General features: G+C 39.7%; 1 protein-coding gene across 7 annotated transcripts in view; it reads right to left on the bottom strand.

The window, feature by feature from the left end:
* Window positions 1-18,501, bottom strand: part of Stim1 (stromal interaction molecule 1) — a 258,583-nt gene that overhangs the window by 26,895 nt on the left and 213,187 nt on the right. For all 7 annotated transcript variants that reach the window (XM_046441805.2, XM_046441801.2, XM_046441803.2 and 4 more), the window contains exons 5-6: window positions 15,196-15,311; window positions 2,211-2,388 (exon numbers count right to left, since the gene is read on the bottom strand). In XM_046441805.2, coding sequence (XP_046297761.1) covers window positions 2,211-2,388; window positions 15,196-15,311 — 294 coding nt within the window. The remainder of the gene's footprint in view (window positions 1-2,210; window positions 2,389-15,195; window positions 15,312-18,501) is intronic.

The raw sequence follows: 18,501 nt of genomic DNA on the forward strand, positions 1-18,501 counted from the left end.
AACCTTTTGGGGGAAAAAAAAAAAAACCCTAGTCCAGAGTTGTCAGTGGCTGAGGACTCCAAAGATGTGGTGGAATAAGCAAGGAAGAAATATTAGCTACAAGCTTCTGCTAACAATTGTAGTCCGCTGCCTAATTTGCCCCTGGAGAGAAAAAGGAATTGAACCTTCTCAAGGTGTACAACAGATGGTGCTACAAGCACAGTTAAAAAAAAAAAAAAAAATCAGAGGTGCCATTTCCTGCCTGCATCTCCTTCCCGTGCTGAATATCCTCCTTTATTGTACTCTTCTTCCTTTACTGTACTCTCCTGTAACCCAATTGTAAGAAATTATACCATTAGGGATTTGATTCTTCACTGAAATACTGTCCTTTCTGAAAGATATCTCCTTAGAAAAGCCAATACCATGGTATGTCTGCCCTCTTTCTGTAATAAGGATCTCCTTCAAAGTAGAACTGAGCCTAGTCCATTTTCAAATTCCCAATAGGATCTAGCAAAGATGGATATTGATAAATATTGTTGGGTGCAGAAATGAACAAATAAAAGCACTACCCCCACCCCAAGGCAACAATGAATTAGCATTACAAAGAAGAAAATTAGGAACCGAGATTGCATGATTGTGAGTCCTAACTCCAATCTCAACCAGTTTTTCCCCCTTTCTTCACAGCAAAATAAGAATCAAAATCTCTGCCTGTCTCAAAGAATTATTTTGAAACCCAGTGAAATCCTAAATGGAATGTACAAATAAATGTCAAATTACATTTATTTACTCAAAATATCAGGAATTCTGTAATTAAAGCTCTGTAGCGGCTGGCAATGGAGATCTATTAATGTCAAGGTGGCATGTAGGCTGTTGACACTGTTAGAGGAGGGTATGCGAGTATGTATGTCCAAGTCCGGTGGGGAATAGGGCCTGTCTCTAAGTGCTACAGTGGTCATTAAGCTCAGGAGGCCTTAGGGAGCAGGGAAGGCTGGAAGCTTAGTTTTACCCCCAAACTTGGAATGTCTCCTGCCTAGATTCTTTTGTCTTTGGAATGAAAACAGTACATGTTTTTCAGACAAATGAACTATGGGATTCCTCAGACAGCAGCAATTAGTCCCTACGTGGCAAAGGGCTGAGGAATAAGGGCCCAGCAGAATAGCCAGGATTCAGCTAAGAGATCAGAACCCCTTACTCCCTCAAAGCCCATTCCATGGAAATGAGTCTGGTAAGCCTGCTGCCTCAAGTAAGGCTACCTCCCCTCAGTCCCATATCATGTCCTCATTGCCCTTTCCTATATGTGAGTTTTATTGCCCCAAAAGCAGTGAATTCCTGGTTCTTAGATGTCAGAAAGTTCAAGAATTGACTGACTGACGACTGATACTCTCTCTTTTTATAACTAAATCTTCTGCCACCATTTTAAAATCATGTTTCATTTTGACAGCATCCTAGATTATCAGAGCTAAAAGTGTTCTCCTAGAAGAGTATGATGCTCTCCACAGAGGGTAAGGTCTCAAGGGTATCAGTCATAAAATCTACTTTTGTACACACCCACATATTCCCTCTACTCATTGACAAAACCTTCCATCTAGGAAAGCCTTCCTTCCTCTCTTCTTTCCTCCGCATATCTATCCCTGTTAATTTGTTCATTCAGCCATTCATTCACCAAGTTCTATCAAGGTGCCTACTAAATGTCAAGCCCTGTACTAAGCCGTAAATATTATGGAGACAAATCACCAAGCCCTTCCCACTACTAATGAGGAAATAAGTGCAGGAAGGGAAAGGATTTACCCAAAGTCATACAAGTCAGTACTTAGAAGACTAAGGCTCCATTCAAGAGATAACAAAGGTCAGTAGGAAAAAAGGTTTATGAGGTTTCTTTGAAGAACAGTGAATTATATCTATATATATGGGAAGGGAAGCAGTCTAGAGGCAGGACAGAAGACAGAATGACCCTTACTTAACAAGCCATCTAACAGGGGAGTTCAAGACTTATGAGAACTAAACATTTCTGAAGCTTAGAGGGAAGAAAGACAGAAACCAGCTTCCCCCCAGGAGGAATAACTACCCAAGGCAACTGGAATAGCAGAAGCTAGGCTTACAATACATTTCTGGAATGGTGAGACAGCCTGGACAGTGATGTCAGCCTAGTCTCAAGGGTACAACCCAGGTGGAAACAGGTGGCTCCCAAGAGCTAGCAGCACCAGGCTTGTAAGGAAGGGACAAGGCCTTACCTTTCCTGAAGGTCATGCAAACTCTGCTCAGCTCTGTGTAAACCCTCCAAATCCTTCATCATCTTCTTCATGTGCTCCTTGGAGTAACGGTTCTGGATATAGGCAAACCAGCAGCCGCCCACACCAATAACAATAGATACCACCAGCATGAAGTCCTTGAGGTGATTGTGGCGGGTCACTGCCAGAGAGGAGAGGGCATAATGAGTCAGGGTGCCCACTGCACACTTAGCCTTGCAGACTCACTGCATCCCCTACTTTATGATGCCTCCCCCTGGCAGTCACACATTTCTCTCAGGAAGAATTAGTTTATCAGACACATACTTGCCATATATTACTACAGTAAGCTCTGTGCTTATTTCTCTGCTAGTCAGGGCCTAGGTTGGAAAGGTTGAGAAGCCTAACAGTGATACAGGAGGTTTATTAATTCATATTTCCCTAAGATACAATGAAGAGGAAAGAATCATGCCAATGTATCCCAGCCATCTCTGGGCTAGGATGAGCCCATGTGCCCAGATGCACTGGCTTCCATCCTACAGGGTAAGCAATGTAAAGGCAAAAGAAGATGGCTAGGATAAACAGAATAAAGCCATGGCACTGGAGCCTGAGGTCTAGCTACAGGACTAAGGTTACTGCAGAAGTTGTGTTTCCTGGACTAGTAGGCCATTTTAGCACAACGTCCAAAGCACAGATCAAGTAAAGGTCTTGAATTCTCAATCTACAGAGAGCATTTCTAGGCTGTAGCTCAATCAAAGATCAGACAGAAGAGGAGTAGCATCAAGAGATTGGCGTATGAAAGACATTACACATGCCCAAAACTGAGAAGCAGATCTACCTCCAGAGAATGCCTGGCAATAATTTAGTGAATGCCTGGCAATAATTCAGCCATCAGGTATGATTAAAAGCAATGCCCAGTCTCCAGAGAAAATTTAAATGCTAAATAAGGAAAAATAAAATAGAAGATAAAAACAAAAACCACCTTCCCAAGAACTTAGTGAACAGGATAGGAGCATTTCTGGAGCCTGACATTGTTCCTAGTATGCCAGATCTGGGCTCTGGGCCATAGCACAGGAGATTTGAAAAGGATATCATAAGGAGAAGAGGACTGCTGCAGTGGCCTATCTGGGATGTACTGTGGATTCAGAGGAGCCATAAATAAAGGAATCAGAAAATGAAGGAAAAAGGAGTTAGACCAAGGTTAAAGACCCCCTCTGTGCATAAAAGGTTGTCCTCAGGTAGGGGAGAAGATAGAATTAGCAGGATACCAATGCCTGGTAAAGACCCAGGTACAGCCACCAAATTGAGGGAGGGTCTAGCTACATGAAAAGACACATGTAGCTGGAAATGACATGAAGCTGAGGGTCACAGTTTGACAAGAAGGGTTACAGTCATAGCTCTCACTGAAAAGCTGAGCAGCAGAATATGGGGATGGCATGGGATCAAAGACAAATTAGCACATGCTATTTCCACGCAAGGAAGGGGAGGTTCAGGGTGGCAGCCACATCTTATACATATTTATGCAGGTACCTCAGAGAGAAAACTGAAGGCCCTCCAGTGGCCATCCTCTATCCTCCATGTGGACTTGCATTTCTAGCCATACTCATGTCCTTAGTCTCTTGTCCTTCAACTCCCAACAAGAAAAATTTCTGTAGCATAGTCACTTTCTTTTCTTTCTGAACACATTTGTCTCTGCTACAGTCTCTACTAGAGCCTGGGGTATTCTTCATTTCCCCTGCTTGCTAAGGATTTCTAATCTTGGTTTCATGGGGTTTCTTAATGCCAACATCCCCTTTTACATTCTTTTTTTTTAAATATTTATTTTTTAGTTGTAGTTGGACATAATATCTTTATTTTATTTTTATGTGGTGCTGAGGATCAAACCCAGGGCCTCACACATGCCAAACAATCGTTCTACCACTGAGCCACAATCCCAGCACCCGCCCCTGGCCCTTTTACATTCTTAACAAAAGACCAAGGTACCTTCATTCAGACAATACTCTATGAAATAAACATTTTTGTCTGTCCTCTTATTACTTTCAGACTTCAAAGTTCTTAAGGTGGGCATGCAGATTGGGCCTAGCTATTTCATTCAGACCTTTATTCTACCATGTCCAGATTGTTTTAGAAACAGATTCTATCATTTTGATCAGCTTCATATTCTCATCCAAGTCATAAATAAAAACACTGAGTGACTGGGACTAATGACAGAATCTCACAGTTACCTTCTCCCTGCCCCTGTTTCTAAGATAATACTGTTCCACCTTTTAGTACCCTCTGGATTCCTTCAACCAGTTTTGACTCCACATAAATGTGCAAACATCCACTCTATCCACCTTTCTACCTTGTCAAATATGCAGCTAAAGTCCAGTCTGTCCCAGCCCATAAGCTGCCAAGCTTGGTGGAAAGAAAATGAGTATAATCTGGTTGATTTACTCTCCATAGTTTCTAATGATCATCACTTGCCTATATGCCAATGCCCAGCACAACATCAACTGGCATACAGAAGGCACTCAACAAATCCTTTTGGTATTGTATCTTTATGGATAAATCTGGAGTGTGAAAATATCTCCCTCCTCTTAATCCACACAAAAAAAGAAATAGAGAAAATATAAAATGTATCAAACATTCATATTCACCAATTCTAATCCTCACACCTACTCTATAAGAGACAACAATAGTGTTCATATTCTATAGACCAGAAAACTGAGGCTCTATAAGGGACACTGAATTGCTGGAGCTCATAAAAAGTGATAGAGCTGTATTCAAATCTAGATTTGTCTGGCCACACTATCATTCCTCTGACCCACACTTTTCCTCTACAACTTTCACATTTATGCCACAAATTTTGTTTCTGCTTTGCTACATGCAAATATCTCTCACTATGGAGATGTTTAAATTGCCCTGATCTAACTTAAATCTATAAGCTCAATGCCTGTGTTTTCACATAAGCATGTCCTGGGAAATGATTGTAATATTGCCATCAGATCAGTGAAGATCTAAAGGTCAAACGGTCAAGCTTTTAAAGTTGAACACAGAGCCTCACATAGAGAAATTATTACACCATCATAGCATATATCCTGCACTATTAGGAAGTCTGGGTTCTATGCTAGACTGCCTCAATTTGTTATGAACTTCACTTCTCCTATCTGGACCTCATCTTCCTCAACTGTACAGTGTTACTACAAAATTACTTAAGAGAATGCTTAGGTATAAATCAAAATGTTTTGAAGGGTGAGGGAAACATTCAGATGGACACATACAGGATGTAATTAAGAATGTGGGTATTGAATGTGATGAAGATGAAACAGATATAGAAACTGTCAGGTCCCTTCAGTGGAGCCCTGAGCTGAACACTACACCACCAACGGAATCTATAAATATTTGTTTAGAAATAGAAAATAGGCAAATCAAGATACTAGTTACAGGGCTGGGGATGTGGCTCAAGCGGTAGCGCGCTCGCCTGGCATGCTTGTGGCCCAGGTTTGATCCTCAGCACCACATACAAACAAAGATGTTGTGTCTGCCGAAAACTAAAAAATAAATATTAAAAAATTCTCTCTCTCTAAAAAAAAAAAAAGATACTAGTTACATCTTACAGTTATGTACTTTTTCCCATCATAATTCCATTCCAATCCTTCAATTCCTACCATCTTCCCATCTTTCTAGCCTACCACATTTCACAGAGTTCCCCCATTCCTTCTCCTCTAGTAAGGATTCCCAGATCAATCCATTCTTTGGACAGACAGATGAGAATGGACTGTTTCTCTGCTATCTCAGGGAATGCATTTAATGTTTTTCAACTTTCATGTTGGTCACTTTCTGGTAGTCAGTGAGTTCCTCAGGGGCAGCGCACAGATTTATTTACCTCTGTAGTCCCATACTTAGCAAAGGATCTGACCAGAGTAGGTACTTGGCAAAGGTGAAAAAGAAAGCAAAAGAGAAGAATGGAGGGAGGCCTTTGCAGGAAAGGAGAGTGCAAAACAAAGTACATGTAAAGGGCAAATAGTTTCTGAAGACAGAAGAATATGTCCAGTGGTACTGCACAGCCTCTATACAAACTCAGCTCTTAGAATCCACCTCACACTTAATCAACAGAGGCAGGGTGGAATAACCAAGTTCATTCTGACACAGCAGATATGGCTGGCTAGGTAAACAGAGCTAACCTAGGGAAAGATGACTGGGACTTGGAGAACCTGAGAATGACAGAATTCCCAGTCCAAATGCTGCAAATAAATTTTAGCAAAATGAGATCAACTGTTAACATCATCAGGTGGGGAAGGTAGATGTAAACAAAAGAAATGGTATTAATAGAGTAAGGGGTGAACTGGAGCTTAGGTTTTGATGTGAGTGGGGAAAATTAGTACACCAGGACAGGAAAGCCTGAAATGTGCTGCAGACAAGGGGCTAGGGTTGTGGCTCTGTGGTAGAGTGTTTGTCTAGCATGCATGAGGCATTGTCAATTCTCAGCACCATGTAAAACTAATAAAGATACTATGTCCACCTAAAACAAAAATATATAATAATAAGAAGAAGAAAAAAAGTGCTGCAGACAGTCTTATAATGCAGAATCTAGGACCAGAGAGTCAAGCCTGCCCTGGGCAGACTCAAGCTATTCTACTCATTAAACTGTGGCATGAAAGTCACCCCTGGTCTGCCTGCTATGTACAGGGAGCTGAAGCTGGAGACATATTTAAACATCTGCACTGCAGTGGTACCAACTCAGACTGGGAACTTAGATCCATGTTTTGAGACTTAGTCTGATACATAAATCTGTCAGACACCAGCCACAAGACCTAAACTGAGCCTAGCAAATCAGGACCATTTCTGGCATGGACAGTATCTTTCCTGGAGGTAATGCACATCAGATAGGCCAAAGAGAGCCTGCCCTCCTCTCTTCCCTTGACACACCAGTAACCAAGATCAGTGGCAGTGGCTTCAAAATCTCAATGTGCAGGAGTGATGAAGGTTGGTGCTTGGGGGCAGACCTTAGGACATCAGAAAGAACAATACCCTGGAAAAACAGAACTGGTAAATGACTGGCTTCCCTGTCCCATGAATGTAGCCCTGGGAGAAAAGTGGGGTATAGTACCAGGTGTGCTTTGATTTATTTATGCCCAGTGACTCCCCATGCAATGAAACATCTGGGGCAAAGACTGGACTTCCTTGCCTCCCCTGAGAACATCTTGTATAACCTACCCTGGGGGTGGAGCTGACAACACCTCTCACAGCTCCCCATAGGATCCCATGGAGAATGGAGACTGAGAGATGGAAAGACACTTTGGAACAGACAGCAAGTACATACTCTGAGTAACAATCCTGTTTTTTTTTCTTTTTAGTTTTTCTATGTGTACTGATGGACATATGATGGACATTTATACATATGTACATGTACATATTTGTTTATGCTTTCTCATTTGCACCATTCTTAAACGGTTATTTTTCCTTACTCTGTTGTTGAGAGTTAAAGTTTTCAATTAGCATATTTTGGATTTACTTTGTATTCTGTTTCACACCTTTTATGTCTTTTTGTTTCTATTTCTCTCCTTTCTCTTACAGTCAAATTCCATTTTTCTCTCTTTACTCTTTATTTCTTTTACCTTTATTCCTCCTTCTTCCTCATAAACAATACATCCTATATCACCTCTGCATCTGCCCTATTCACATCTTGAAACTGCTAATCCTTTTCTATCCCTATTACTTCTTTCATCATAGTGAACTCTATTTTTAATTTCTCCCAGTACTCTTGTTTTACAAAACTCCAGACGCCACCACTAATGCTAAAGCAACAATTAATACAACTGAAGTCATAGAAAACACTTATTCTTTTGTTTTATGAAAGACATAATTCATGATTACTTGCTGTCTTTACTGATATAAATTGAAACAGTTCTGTTTATTGTGCCAATTAACTTTGTATGAAAATAAAAATTAATTATGCACTTTAGTTCTATATATTTTAAAAAAAAAAGAGTAAGGGGTGATTAGAATTTGCAGGGTACCAGTTAGTACTGAAAAAGTGAGTATCCAATTATTATCACCTTCTGGAATTCTCTCTCCCAATCAATTCTTTCCATTCTCTCTGCTTTCCATAGTATACTGATAGATACAGATATTTATCCTTCACTGCCAAAATCTGTGCTAGGAATGTCTTTTGTCATTTACACAGCCTTCTGTGCTGGAGTGTCTGTTTAACCAGCAAGAACTGGTCCTGGGCCTTCCTTCTTCCCTTCTAGTTATAACCCAACAAATGTTTTAGCTATTTCAAATATTCACAAATACTCTACAGGTAGCAATTCTCCCCAAAACCAAGCTGGGCCAGATTCCTCTCCCAAGTCTGCCTACTCCTGTAGTCTGGAGAGGTACAACCTCTTTCTGTAAAATTTCTAGCAAACATCTGGTAACCACTCCTTGTTGGGTCTGAAACTGAATATTACTGTCTCTGCCCTCAAGGAGTCCAGTTTATAGAATTAAAGATGGTAAGAGAGATTGTTTTAAAGACAGTAGGTACAAAGGGCCATGGATTTACAGAGAAGAATGAAAGGGGTTGAGCACACCTGAGGGTGAAAAAGCATCCTGGAGAAGGCCTGAAGAGCATATATAAACATATCCGAAAGGAAAGAGAGAAGGTAAGGATACAGCTACAGTCATCAGAGTAAGCTCTGCCGAAGAGGTGAACATTCCTGCTTACTATAAATTTTTTCCTATTGTCCAAGCCACTGAAGAAGGAAGATAAGACATAATCTTTTCTTTTCCATAACTGTCCCTAACCCAGCAATTACTCTGCAGCCCCCCCCCCCTCTCTCCCTCTCTCTCTCTGGATCTTTCTCAATACTCCTGCTAAAAGCACAAAAGGTACACTAGTCCCTAGCCCGGGACCAAGTAAACAGTAGGCCACTCTAGAAACAGTAGCTATCATTTATTTAGGGGAAACTGAGGCACAGAGAATTAGGAATGTGCCCAAGGTCACAAAGCTACTGAGTGATAAACTTTCAAGGCTAGAACTCTTTATATCTTATTTCCTCTGATAGATATACAAGGTAGATAATATAGTAGAAAGCAGCACTGAAATATAAGTTAAAAATGTGTGTTTGAATAATGGCTCTACCACTTAAAAAGCTGAATGGCCTCTAAAAACTCACCTCATTTCTGTGAATCTAAATTTTTCTGAGAAATTATCTGCACAAGACACAAAGCCCCTCAATGAATTAATCAGCTATCATGGTGAGACATCAGTTTAGACTTCAAACTGGACACTGTCTTTCATCAGGCCTTTGTTTCTCTTAACACATCTAACACCTGATAATTGGCACTGTTTAGAGAGCTCCAGATAGGTCTGCAGGCCCAGAGCCAATTCTGCAGAGTGGAGCCAATTTTGCAGAGCGGAAAAGACTGTAAAGGGCCATGTGCTACTCTTAGACCACATGGGGAGGACTGAGCATGCCTTCTACTGTCAGAAAAACAGACCTTGAGATGAAGCCAGTTTAATCCCTCTTCCTCCTTCCAAACTCTGAAGCTGCTGTGGACAGGTGGTGCCTGTTCCCTCAGCAGGCCCTCTCAGCTCTGTATGACAAACCTTTGATTTGCAATTTCTCAAGCCTCAGGATAGTGGCAGGATTTTTATTAAGTCAAGGCGAGGTGGCCATGGCTGGTACTGTAACTTGGCCTTGGTTCTCTGGCATGTTTGTTACATGACTTATTATGGTGAGGCCTGCACATCTGTGCCCAACCAGCCTAGGTTGAGAACACAAGTCATCACCAGCACAGGGTATCACTCTAAGTCCTACATGGATGTTGAATAGAAAACAGAAGTAAAATAGGGATTTTACTCTGTACTCAGAAAGGAAAACAGAACCTAAGGGGCACAGATCAAAGGATTCTTTATATGAACCCAGGAGGCACAGCCCCACCCTTGCAGAAGTCTCCTGGCAAAGAGTTTCCTAGTATTTTCCTAAGATTTCAGCTGGCAATTTTCAAAATTTTCCTTTAACAAGTATAACTAGAAAAATATAAAGACAATATTTGCCATCAGGACAGCTGTTGGATTCCACAATCTTAGCTTACAGAAATATGCCCAGCTCTCAGAACCCTAGAATAATAACTAGTAAGAGTTTTTAAATTAGCAGGCCCATTTTACAGATCAGATAACCTGAATCTAGGCAAAACTGAATTGCCAAAGACCACCTGACAAGGCAGTGGCCAAGCACAGAATTCCCAAAAGTACAGGATGTTGACAGAAGGAAGGAACAGATCTCCTGTCTTTTATACAGAACCCAATCAAGGGGTTTCGCCCAAAAATCGTGCAAAGTCATAGCTAAAAGAAACCACAAGGACCTTTAGACTAATAATCTATCTCATGATACACATCAGAAAATAAACCCTGGAAAAAGTAATCTACCCAAGGTTACACAGCAAGTGGCAGTTTAAACATTTTTTTTTTCATAGTTGTAGATGGACACAATACCTTTGTTTTATTTGTTTTTATTTAGGGCTAAAGATTGAACCCAGGGCTTCACAGGTGCTAGGCAAGTGCTCTACCACTAAGTTACAGCCGCAGCCCCGTAAGTGGCAATTTTGAAAAAATCTCCTATCATTTCAAGGTTCTTTCCTAAAATTTATAAAGAAGTTCTCTGAGTGGAAGTCCAGGATTTATAAATATTGAAGATGCATATATTTGTTATCATTTTTGAAATATAATGTTTGCAAACACTTTCTCTATTCTGTGAATTGTCTTTTCACTTCTTGAAGTGTAAAACTTTTAAATTATGATGAAGCTCAATATAAAAGTTCTCTGAATGGAAGTCCAGGGTTTATAAATATTGAAGATGCATATATTTGCATCTTCAATATATTGCTCAATATATTCTTTCTTTTGTTGTTTGGGTTGTTAAAAAATAATTTATTGGGAGAAAAATCTTAGCCACCTGCACCTCAGATAGGGCATAAATTTCCAGAATATAAAGAACTCAAAAAACTTAAAATTTAAAAAAAAAAACCAATCAATAAATGAGCAAAGGAACTGAACAGACACTTCATAGAAGAAGAAATACGATCAGTCAACAAATATATGAAAAAATGTTCAACATCTCTAGCAATTAGAGAAATGCAAATTAAAACTACACTGAGATTTCACCTCACTACAGTCAGAATGGCAATTATCATGAATACAAGTAATAATAAATGTTGGTGAGGATGTAGGGAAAAGGGTTCACTCATATATTATTGGTGGGATTGCAAACTGGTACAACCACTATAAAAAGCAGTATGGAGATTCCTCAAAACAACTAGGAATAGAACCATCATTTGACCCAGCTATCGTTTACATCATTTATTATACATCCATTTGTATACATCCAAAAGAGTATCCAAAATCAGCATATTACAGTGACACAGCCACATCAATGTTTATAGCAGCACAATTTACAATAGCTAAGCTATAGAACCAAGCTAGGTACCCTTCAACAGATAAATGGATAAAGAAAATATGGTATACAATGGAGAATTACTCAGCCATTAAAAAGAATGACTTTATGACATTTGCCAGTAAATGATGGATCTGGAGACTACCATGCTAAGTGAAATAAGCCAATCCCAAAAACTCAAATGTTTTTGCTAATATGTAGAAGCTAAATCACAATAAAGGGGGTAGGGCAAAAAGAAAAGTTTAATAGGTTAGAAAAAGGAGAATTAAGGAAAAGGAGGACAGATAGGAATAGAAAAGACAATGGAATGAATCTGACATAATTTTCCTATTTACATATATGAATACATCACAGTGAATCCCACCATCATGTATATCCACAAGAATGGGGTGCTAGTTAGAATAAGATATATTTCATGCTTGTATAATTATATCAAAATGGATTGATTCTACTATCACATATAACTAAAAAGAACCAGTAAAATAAAATAATGATAATAATAATTTATTAGCCAGGCACAGTGGTGCATACCTGTAATCCCAGCAGCTTGGGAGGCTGAGGCAGGAGGATCTCAAGTTCAAAGCCAGCCTCAGCAACTTAACAAGGCCCTAAGCAACTTAGCTAGACCCTGCCTCAAAATAAAAAACAAAATAGGGCTGGGGATGTGGCTCAGTGGTTGAATGCCCCTGGGTTCAATCCATGGTACCAAAATAATAATAATGCTAATTATTATTATTTATTGAGGCAATGTTCATATAATACAAAATTAACCATTTTAAAGTGAACAATTCAATGACATAGAGTACATACATGATGTCTAGTTCTAAAACATTTCTATTCTCCAAAGTAAAATTTCTTATCCATTAAGCAGTTTCTCCCTATTCTCCTCTCTCTCCAGCCCCTGTCAACTATCAAGCTGAGTTTATGTCTATGGCTTTATCTATGGTGGGTATTTCAAATAAATGGAAACATACATGATCTTTTGTCAGCTTCTTTTACTTAGCATAATGTTTTTCAGGTTTCTCTATACTGCAGCATATATAACTTCACTCCATTTTATGACTGAATAATACTCCATTGCATGTATGTAACAATTGTATTGATCCACTCATCTGCTAATGGTCATTTGAGCTGTTTACATCTTTTGGCTCTTGTGACTAATGCTGCTATGAACACATGCATACATATACTTGTTTGACTATCTATTTCAATTGTTTGGCTAATATATCTAGGCATGCAATTGCTGGGTTATATGGTAACTCCATGTTTAATTTTTTAGAAACCACTAGACTGTTTTTCACAGTAACTGAACCATCTTACATTCTTACGAGAAATTAAGTTTCTATTTCTCATATTCTCACCAACACTTGTTATTTGCCTTATTTTAAAAAAAACAACTACATTATTATGGTTATCATAATAGCTATCCCAGCTAGTATGAAGTCTATTCTTAGCTTTAGTACCTCTGTTCTGCTTATTTAAGGAATAATTTTCCTGCTGATTTCTGAACTCCCTTAGGTTAGCTCATACACAGCATATAGGATATATGAAATGAGCCTAGGATAAAAATATTACACCCTACTTATCAGTGTAACCTGCTCCACTGGGGTCCCTCTTGCTGACTCTGATCTCCTGGACCCTGTACCATGGATCCAAGATCCTGGTTCCCATGCTAACTCATCTTTCCAGATTGAAACCTTGCCTTCTGTAACCCGCAGTTTCTGATGTACCCTTTAAATCTTTAAAGCATAAAATTCCACTTTGATATAGAACATATAACAGCCTGATACTATATCTTAGAAGACTAAGGAATAATTATACCCTTCTGGTAAAAGTGTTCTCGCTAGTGTACATACAAAGAGGAGTGTACACTGTTAATGGTTACAGTTTAATAAGGCCACTTCCCACCTTTCAAGACTCAGCTCAAGAATTACATTCCCTAGGGGCTAGGATTGTGGCTCAGCAGTAGAGCGCTCACCTAGCATGCGTGGGGCCCTGGGTTTGATCCCTGGTTTATGTCCAACTACAACTAAAAAACATAAATATTAAAAAAAAAAAAAAGAATTACATACCCCATAAAGCTTCCTGGACTCCAACAGGAAGCTCTTCCCCATTTTGTACTCTTAGCTGAATTCTAGAAAGACTGACATAATAGCTTTAACATTTACTACATTTGTCGACCATTTACTCTATCCGTTGAAAAGCCTATCTCCATTTAGATGGAACTGCTGCTGGAACCTGTATAACAAGGAACCCTGTCATTTATACTGATAAACAATGAGTACTCAACAAAGGTTGCTGAATGAATGAAAAGCTATTGCTTATTACAGAGGGTATGCCTCACATAAAGAATAGAACCATTCACTTATCATTTATTATCTATAAGTAGTAAATAAAATGTGTCCTAGAACCCCCACTTAAAAAAAATAATTAGGCAGAAAAGAGAGTGGAAACAGTTTTCTCCTAGATAGCTCTGTCTTATATTTTCAAAAAGTACAGATGCACCTGTACTGACAGATCAGCTTAGGCAACTGCCAAGCCACATACATGGAAAAAGAAATGTTGTACTGTCTCTGACCCTTTCAGCCAGATGCTTCTTTAGACTGGGTTCTGGTTCTACAGCATTCTGCTGCTGTATCCTCAACTAATGAGGGCAGCTTTCAAAGGGCAGGGGGTGGGCTCTATGAATCTATGTGGCCAATGCTAATTTCCTAAAAAATCTCACTACTTCTATTCTCATTTGGTTCATAAAATAAGAAAAATGATGGCAGGGTTGGCCATTCCCACCATGCAGATCTCCAGGGACTGAACTACATAATGTTCTCAGCCCCTGGCTGAAGAGACAACCCTTTCTTAGATCTAAAGCATGTCTCTACTGCTTCAGTGAAAGCTCATTTAGTGTTCCTTGGTCATTCAAGGATGCAAAAATGTTCAGTAATCAGCTTCTTCACTCTGCACATGTACATATCTCAATATAACAGCTAAATGACATTTAGCCCATTATGTGTTGCTATCCCTGATCATACCTTTTATATTTTATCTTTTGTAAATAACTCTTGCTCAGGTTATTTTCTCCATCTAGAATGTCCTCTTCTGTCACATCCATGGAATAAAGCTTACACACTACCTCTTCCATGGGATACCTTCTATACCACTCCTCTGGGCCTCAGAAGCATGATTTTTCTGAATACTAGAATATTAGAATACTCTTTCTTTTCTTTCTTTCAGGTGCAAGGGCTTCACACATGCTAGGCACATGCTCGACCACTGAACTATATCATGTCCTAGAAGTCTCATTTTATCCCTTCAGGGCAGAAAATGATTCAACCAGGTCATCCTACAGAGTCCAGCACAGCACTGGAACAAAGCAGAAATCTAAAATATGTAATAAATGGAGGTTGATATCTGGCTAGACTAAAATACAAAACTGTTTCATATCTCAATATCAATGAAAATAGTGAAGATGCTGCATTAGAAGTGTGCCCAGGAGGCCCAGGACCTCAACCTAGCTACTCTGTCAGATTTGGGTTCCATGGCACAGCAGCAGCCCTTCTCTACACAAGACTCACAGAGAGGAGGCCCAAAGAGCACTGTGTCCAGGGCCTTCAGCTGCAGCTTCTGCCGATGGCTCCGATCTGTCATCTTCAGCACAGTTCCTGTCATGGTGGTATTGGTTACAGCAAGCCTGTTGAGGCAAAAATTAATGGGTTTGTTCCCTGACAACAAAGGCAGGAAGGATCCAGAAAGATTACCCACCTCCTCCAGGAACACTTTAAGCTCTTGGTGATTGCTCCCTCTGCATTCTAGGACACAGAGTTATATCAGCAGGGTCTCAGCAAGGAGTACGGAGGGATAAAAAACATTCACTAGGAATTTGTTCACCCTCTCCCCATATCCACCATCTCATAAGTAACCCACCCTCTAAGGGTTACCCATTAAAATTTTCACAGGTGTGAAATTTTATAAATTTATAAACTTTATAAATTTTTTGTTGTTTCTCCTTCCAGGAATTAACCTCTATATAATCTGCCCCACTTCCTACCTCTTATAAATGCATTCTCCTGTCCAGCCCAGGTCAAAATGCCACACTGCATGACCCAGTGGATTAGAGGGACTTCTGAATTATACTAATCCTAACCAACTGTCATCATATGTAAACCTGATGATGACAGAATTTGAGTTAGTCTTATTGGCATGTATTTGAGTCATTGCAATACAATTTACTTCTGATCAGATTTCTGTAATTTTTATGACCTTCGACCACATTGTCAATGATAACTTTAATAAGAAAGAGTCTGTAAAAAAGAAAATAGCCTAGGGGGGAAAAATGGACTAGGACTGGGGTTGTGGCTCAGTGGTAGAGTACTTGCCTACCACATGTGAGGCACTGGATTCGATGCTCAGCACCACATAAAAATAAAATAAATAAAATAGAGGTTTTATGTACATCTACAACTAAAAAATATATATTTAAAAATTTTTAAAAAACTGGACTTCGTTTTTCTCGGTTGGAACACAGTAGGTATAGGAGGAAGGAGTCTAAGTCATCTAGGTTATAAGATGAACATTTAATACTATACTACTGTCTTGGTGGTATTGGTTAAGCTAGCCTGTTAAGGCAAAAAGTAGCGGTCAGTTCTCTGACTCAAAGATACTCTCTGTAAGTGGGGCCTTTATCTGATACACGGCTTTATTTCCCCAGACAGAAGAAAAACTTCTGACTTCACAGTAAGTGGTTTATACTCCTGTCTTAGCATTCAGGAGCAAGCTACTTCCTCTTCTGATCTTGGAAAGTAATCAAGCCCACATACAAGAAAGGCAGTGATGCACTGTGATCAGGGCATCAGGAGATCTGGCTTCTAGTCCCAGTTCTACCAGTGATTCACTTGTCTGCTAGGTCTCTCCTCTAGGACCTCAGTTTCCTTCTTTGTAAACTTATGTAAAATCAGATGCTTCTTACAAGCCTGGAAGTTCTTAAGGCTCCTCTTTGAATCATTTCTGCCAGGTATGATGGACTTAGTATCTGACTAAGCAAAATAAACATTACCATATTTTCTACAGTCTATTTCCCAAGGATACCTAAGAACTGGCATGTTCTCTACTTCTAAACAATGGAAAAGAAAAAGGAGCCAGCATTTACCAAGCAATTACTGTGTATCTTGTATTATTCTGGCATTTTATATATATTTCCTCAATCAGTCCTCCAACAACCTTAAGAAATCAGTTCTAGCTGGGCGCAGAGATGCACACCTGTAATCCCAGCAACTTGGAAGGCAGGAGAATAAAGAGCTCAAAGCCAGCCTCAGCAATTTGTCAAGGCCCTAAACAACCTAGTGAGACCCTGTTTCTAAATAAAATACAAAAAAAAAAAAGGGCTGGGGATATGCCCCTGGGTTCAACCTGTGATACCAAAAAGGAGGGAAGGAAGGGAGGAAGGAAGGAAGGAAGGAAGGAAGGGAGGGAGGGAGGGAGGGAATCAGTTCTATTATTAGCTCCATTTTGTGGATAAGAAAACTAAAAGAGTTGAGTAACTTGCCCAAAATCACATATAAGTAACTGGCAAAGTCAGGGAGTGAATTCAGATCTGCTAGATTCTTCCCTTTATACCATATTAGCTGGTGATGGCCCTAGAACTACTGCTCCACCTCATTCACTGAAGGCACCACAGTTTGCCATCTTCTACTCCTGTGCCCATCCTGGCTGGACCTGGTCTTGGCTCTAATCCTAGTCCCAAGAGGACTAAATAGATTCATAATCTGAGAACTGACTTTTTATTCTATGCTTTGAAGTTTTTAAATTCAAACTATAGCCATTACTTCTAATGAAATAATCCAAGAATCCACATGGCAATAGTGCTGTTTCCATGAGTGGCAAAAAAGAAATCTACATCTTAGAACTTTATGGTCAATCATCTATTCATTTGTCTTCCTTTTTCAATGGACATGGAGTTCCCCAAGATAGGGGTCAGGTCTATTACACCTTAGTCCTCAAGGCCTAGCAGAAAGCATGGCATGTTGTAGGTGCTTAATGAAGTTTTGTTAATAGAACTAAATTGAATATTACAAATAAGCCTATCTTCAACCACACAGCACAAGAGGAAGATGAAGTGAAAAAACCAGGGTACTTAGAATAAGGCAGACTTGGGCTCAAATCCTAGCTCTGTCCCTTACCAGCCTGACAAATTATAAAATATCAAAATTCAATTTGCTCACCCAAAAGATGGAATAGTAATTCCTTCCTTCCAGAATTGTGAGAACTAGAAGTAATAGGTAGGTGCAGAGATGCACACTAGTAGAGTGCTCTATTATAAAGAAAAGTACAAACATTACTCTGGAGAGTAAGAAAAAGCTGTGAGGAGGAGGCTGCAGGAAGCAGAGGAGGTAAGCTAGCTTAGCTAGGCCTGATCAGCAGTGTCTGGTAACTCTATGGCTGAAGAAAGCAATGTGTGTGCATTACAACAGCTTTACCTTCCCCTTCCCCTTGTGCTGAAGCTCATAATCAGATGTACTTACATAATAAAAAGACAGATTATACATAACGAGCACTTACCAGAGGGTAAGCCCTGCAAGGGCAGGTTGTTGTCATCTTTATCCCCAGCACCCAGCACAAGTGCTTGGCACAAAGCTGGTACCCAGTAAATATTTATTGAATGAATAAGTAAATGGATTAATGACTAAATGACTAGTTTGACATAATAAGAAGTCCAAGTAGTGCTCCATCCCTTCCCACTCCCACTTCAAGCCCTCGCATGTTTTGCCTATAAAAAAAAGGCAAAAAGTTATAACACAACAGCTATTGGAGAAGTCATTCCAATGATGAGAGAACCAATGGCAGTTGGCCCCAATCTCTGTACCATTTTTGTCAAAGCAAATAAA

This window comes from Marmota monax, unplaced genomic scaffold, assembly GCF_021218885.2.
Source record: "Marmota monax isolate L192 unplaced genomic scaffold, Marmota_monax_Labrador192_F-V1.1 WCK01_AAM20220418_F8-fsc00068, whole genome shotgun sequence".
Taxonomy (NCBI): Eukaryota; Metazoa; Chordata; class Mammalia; order Rodentia; family Sciuridae; genus Marmota; species Marmota monax.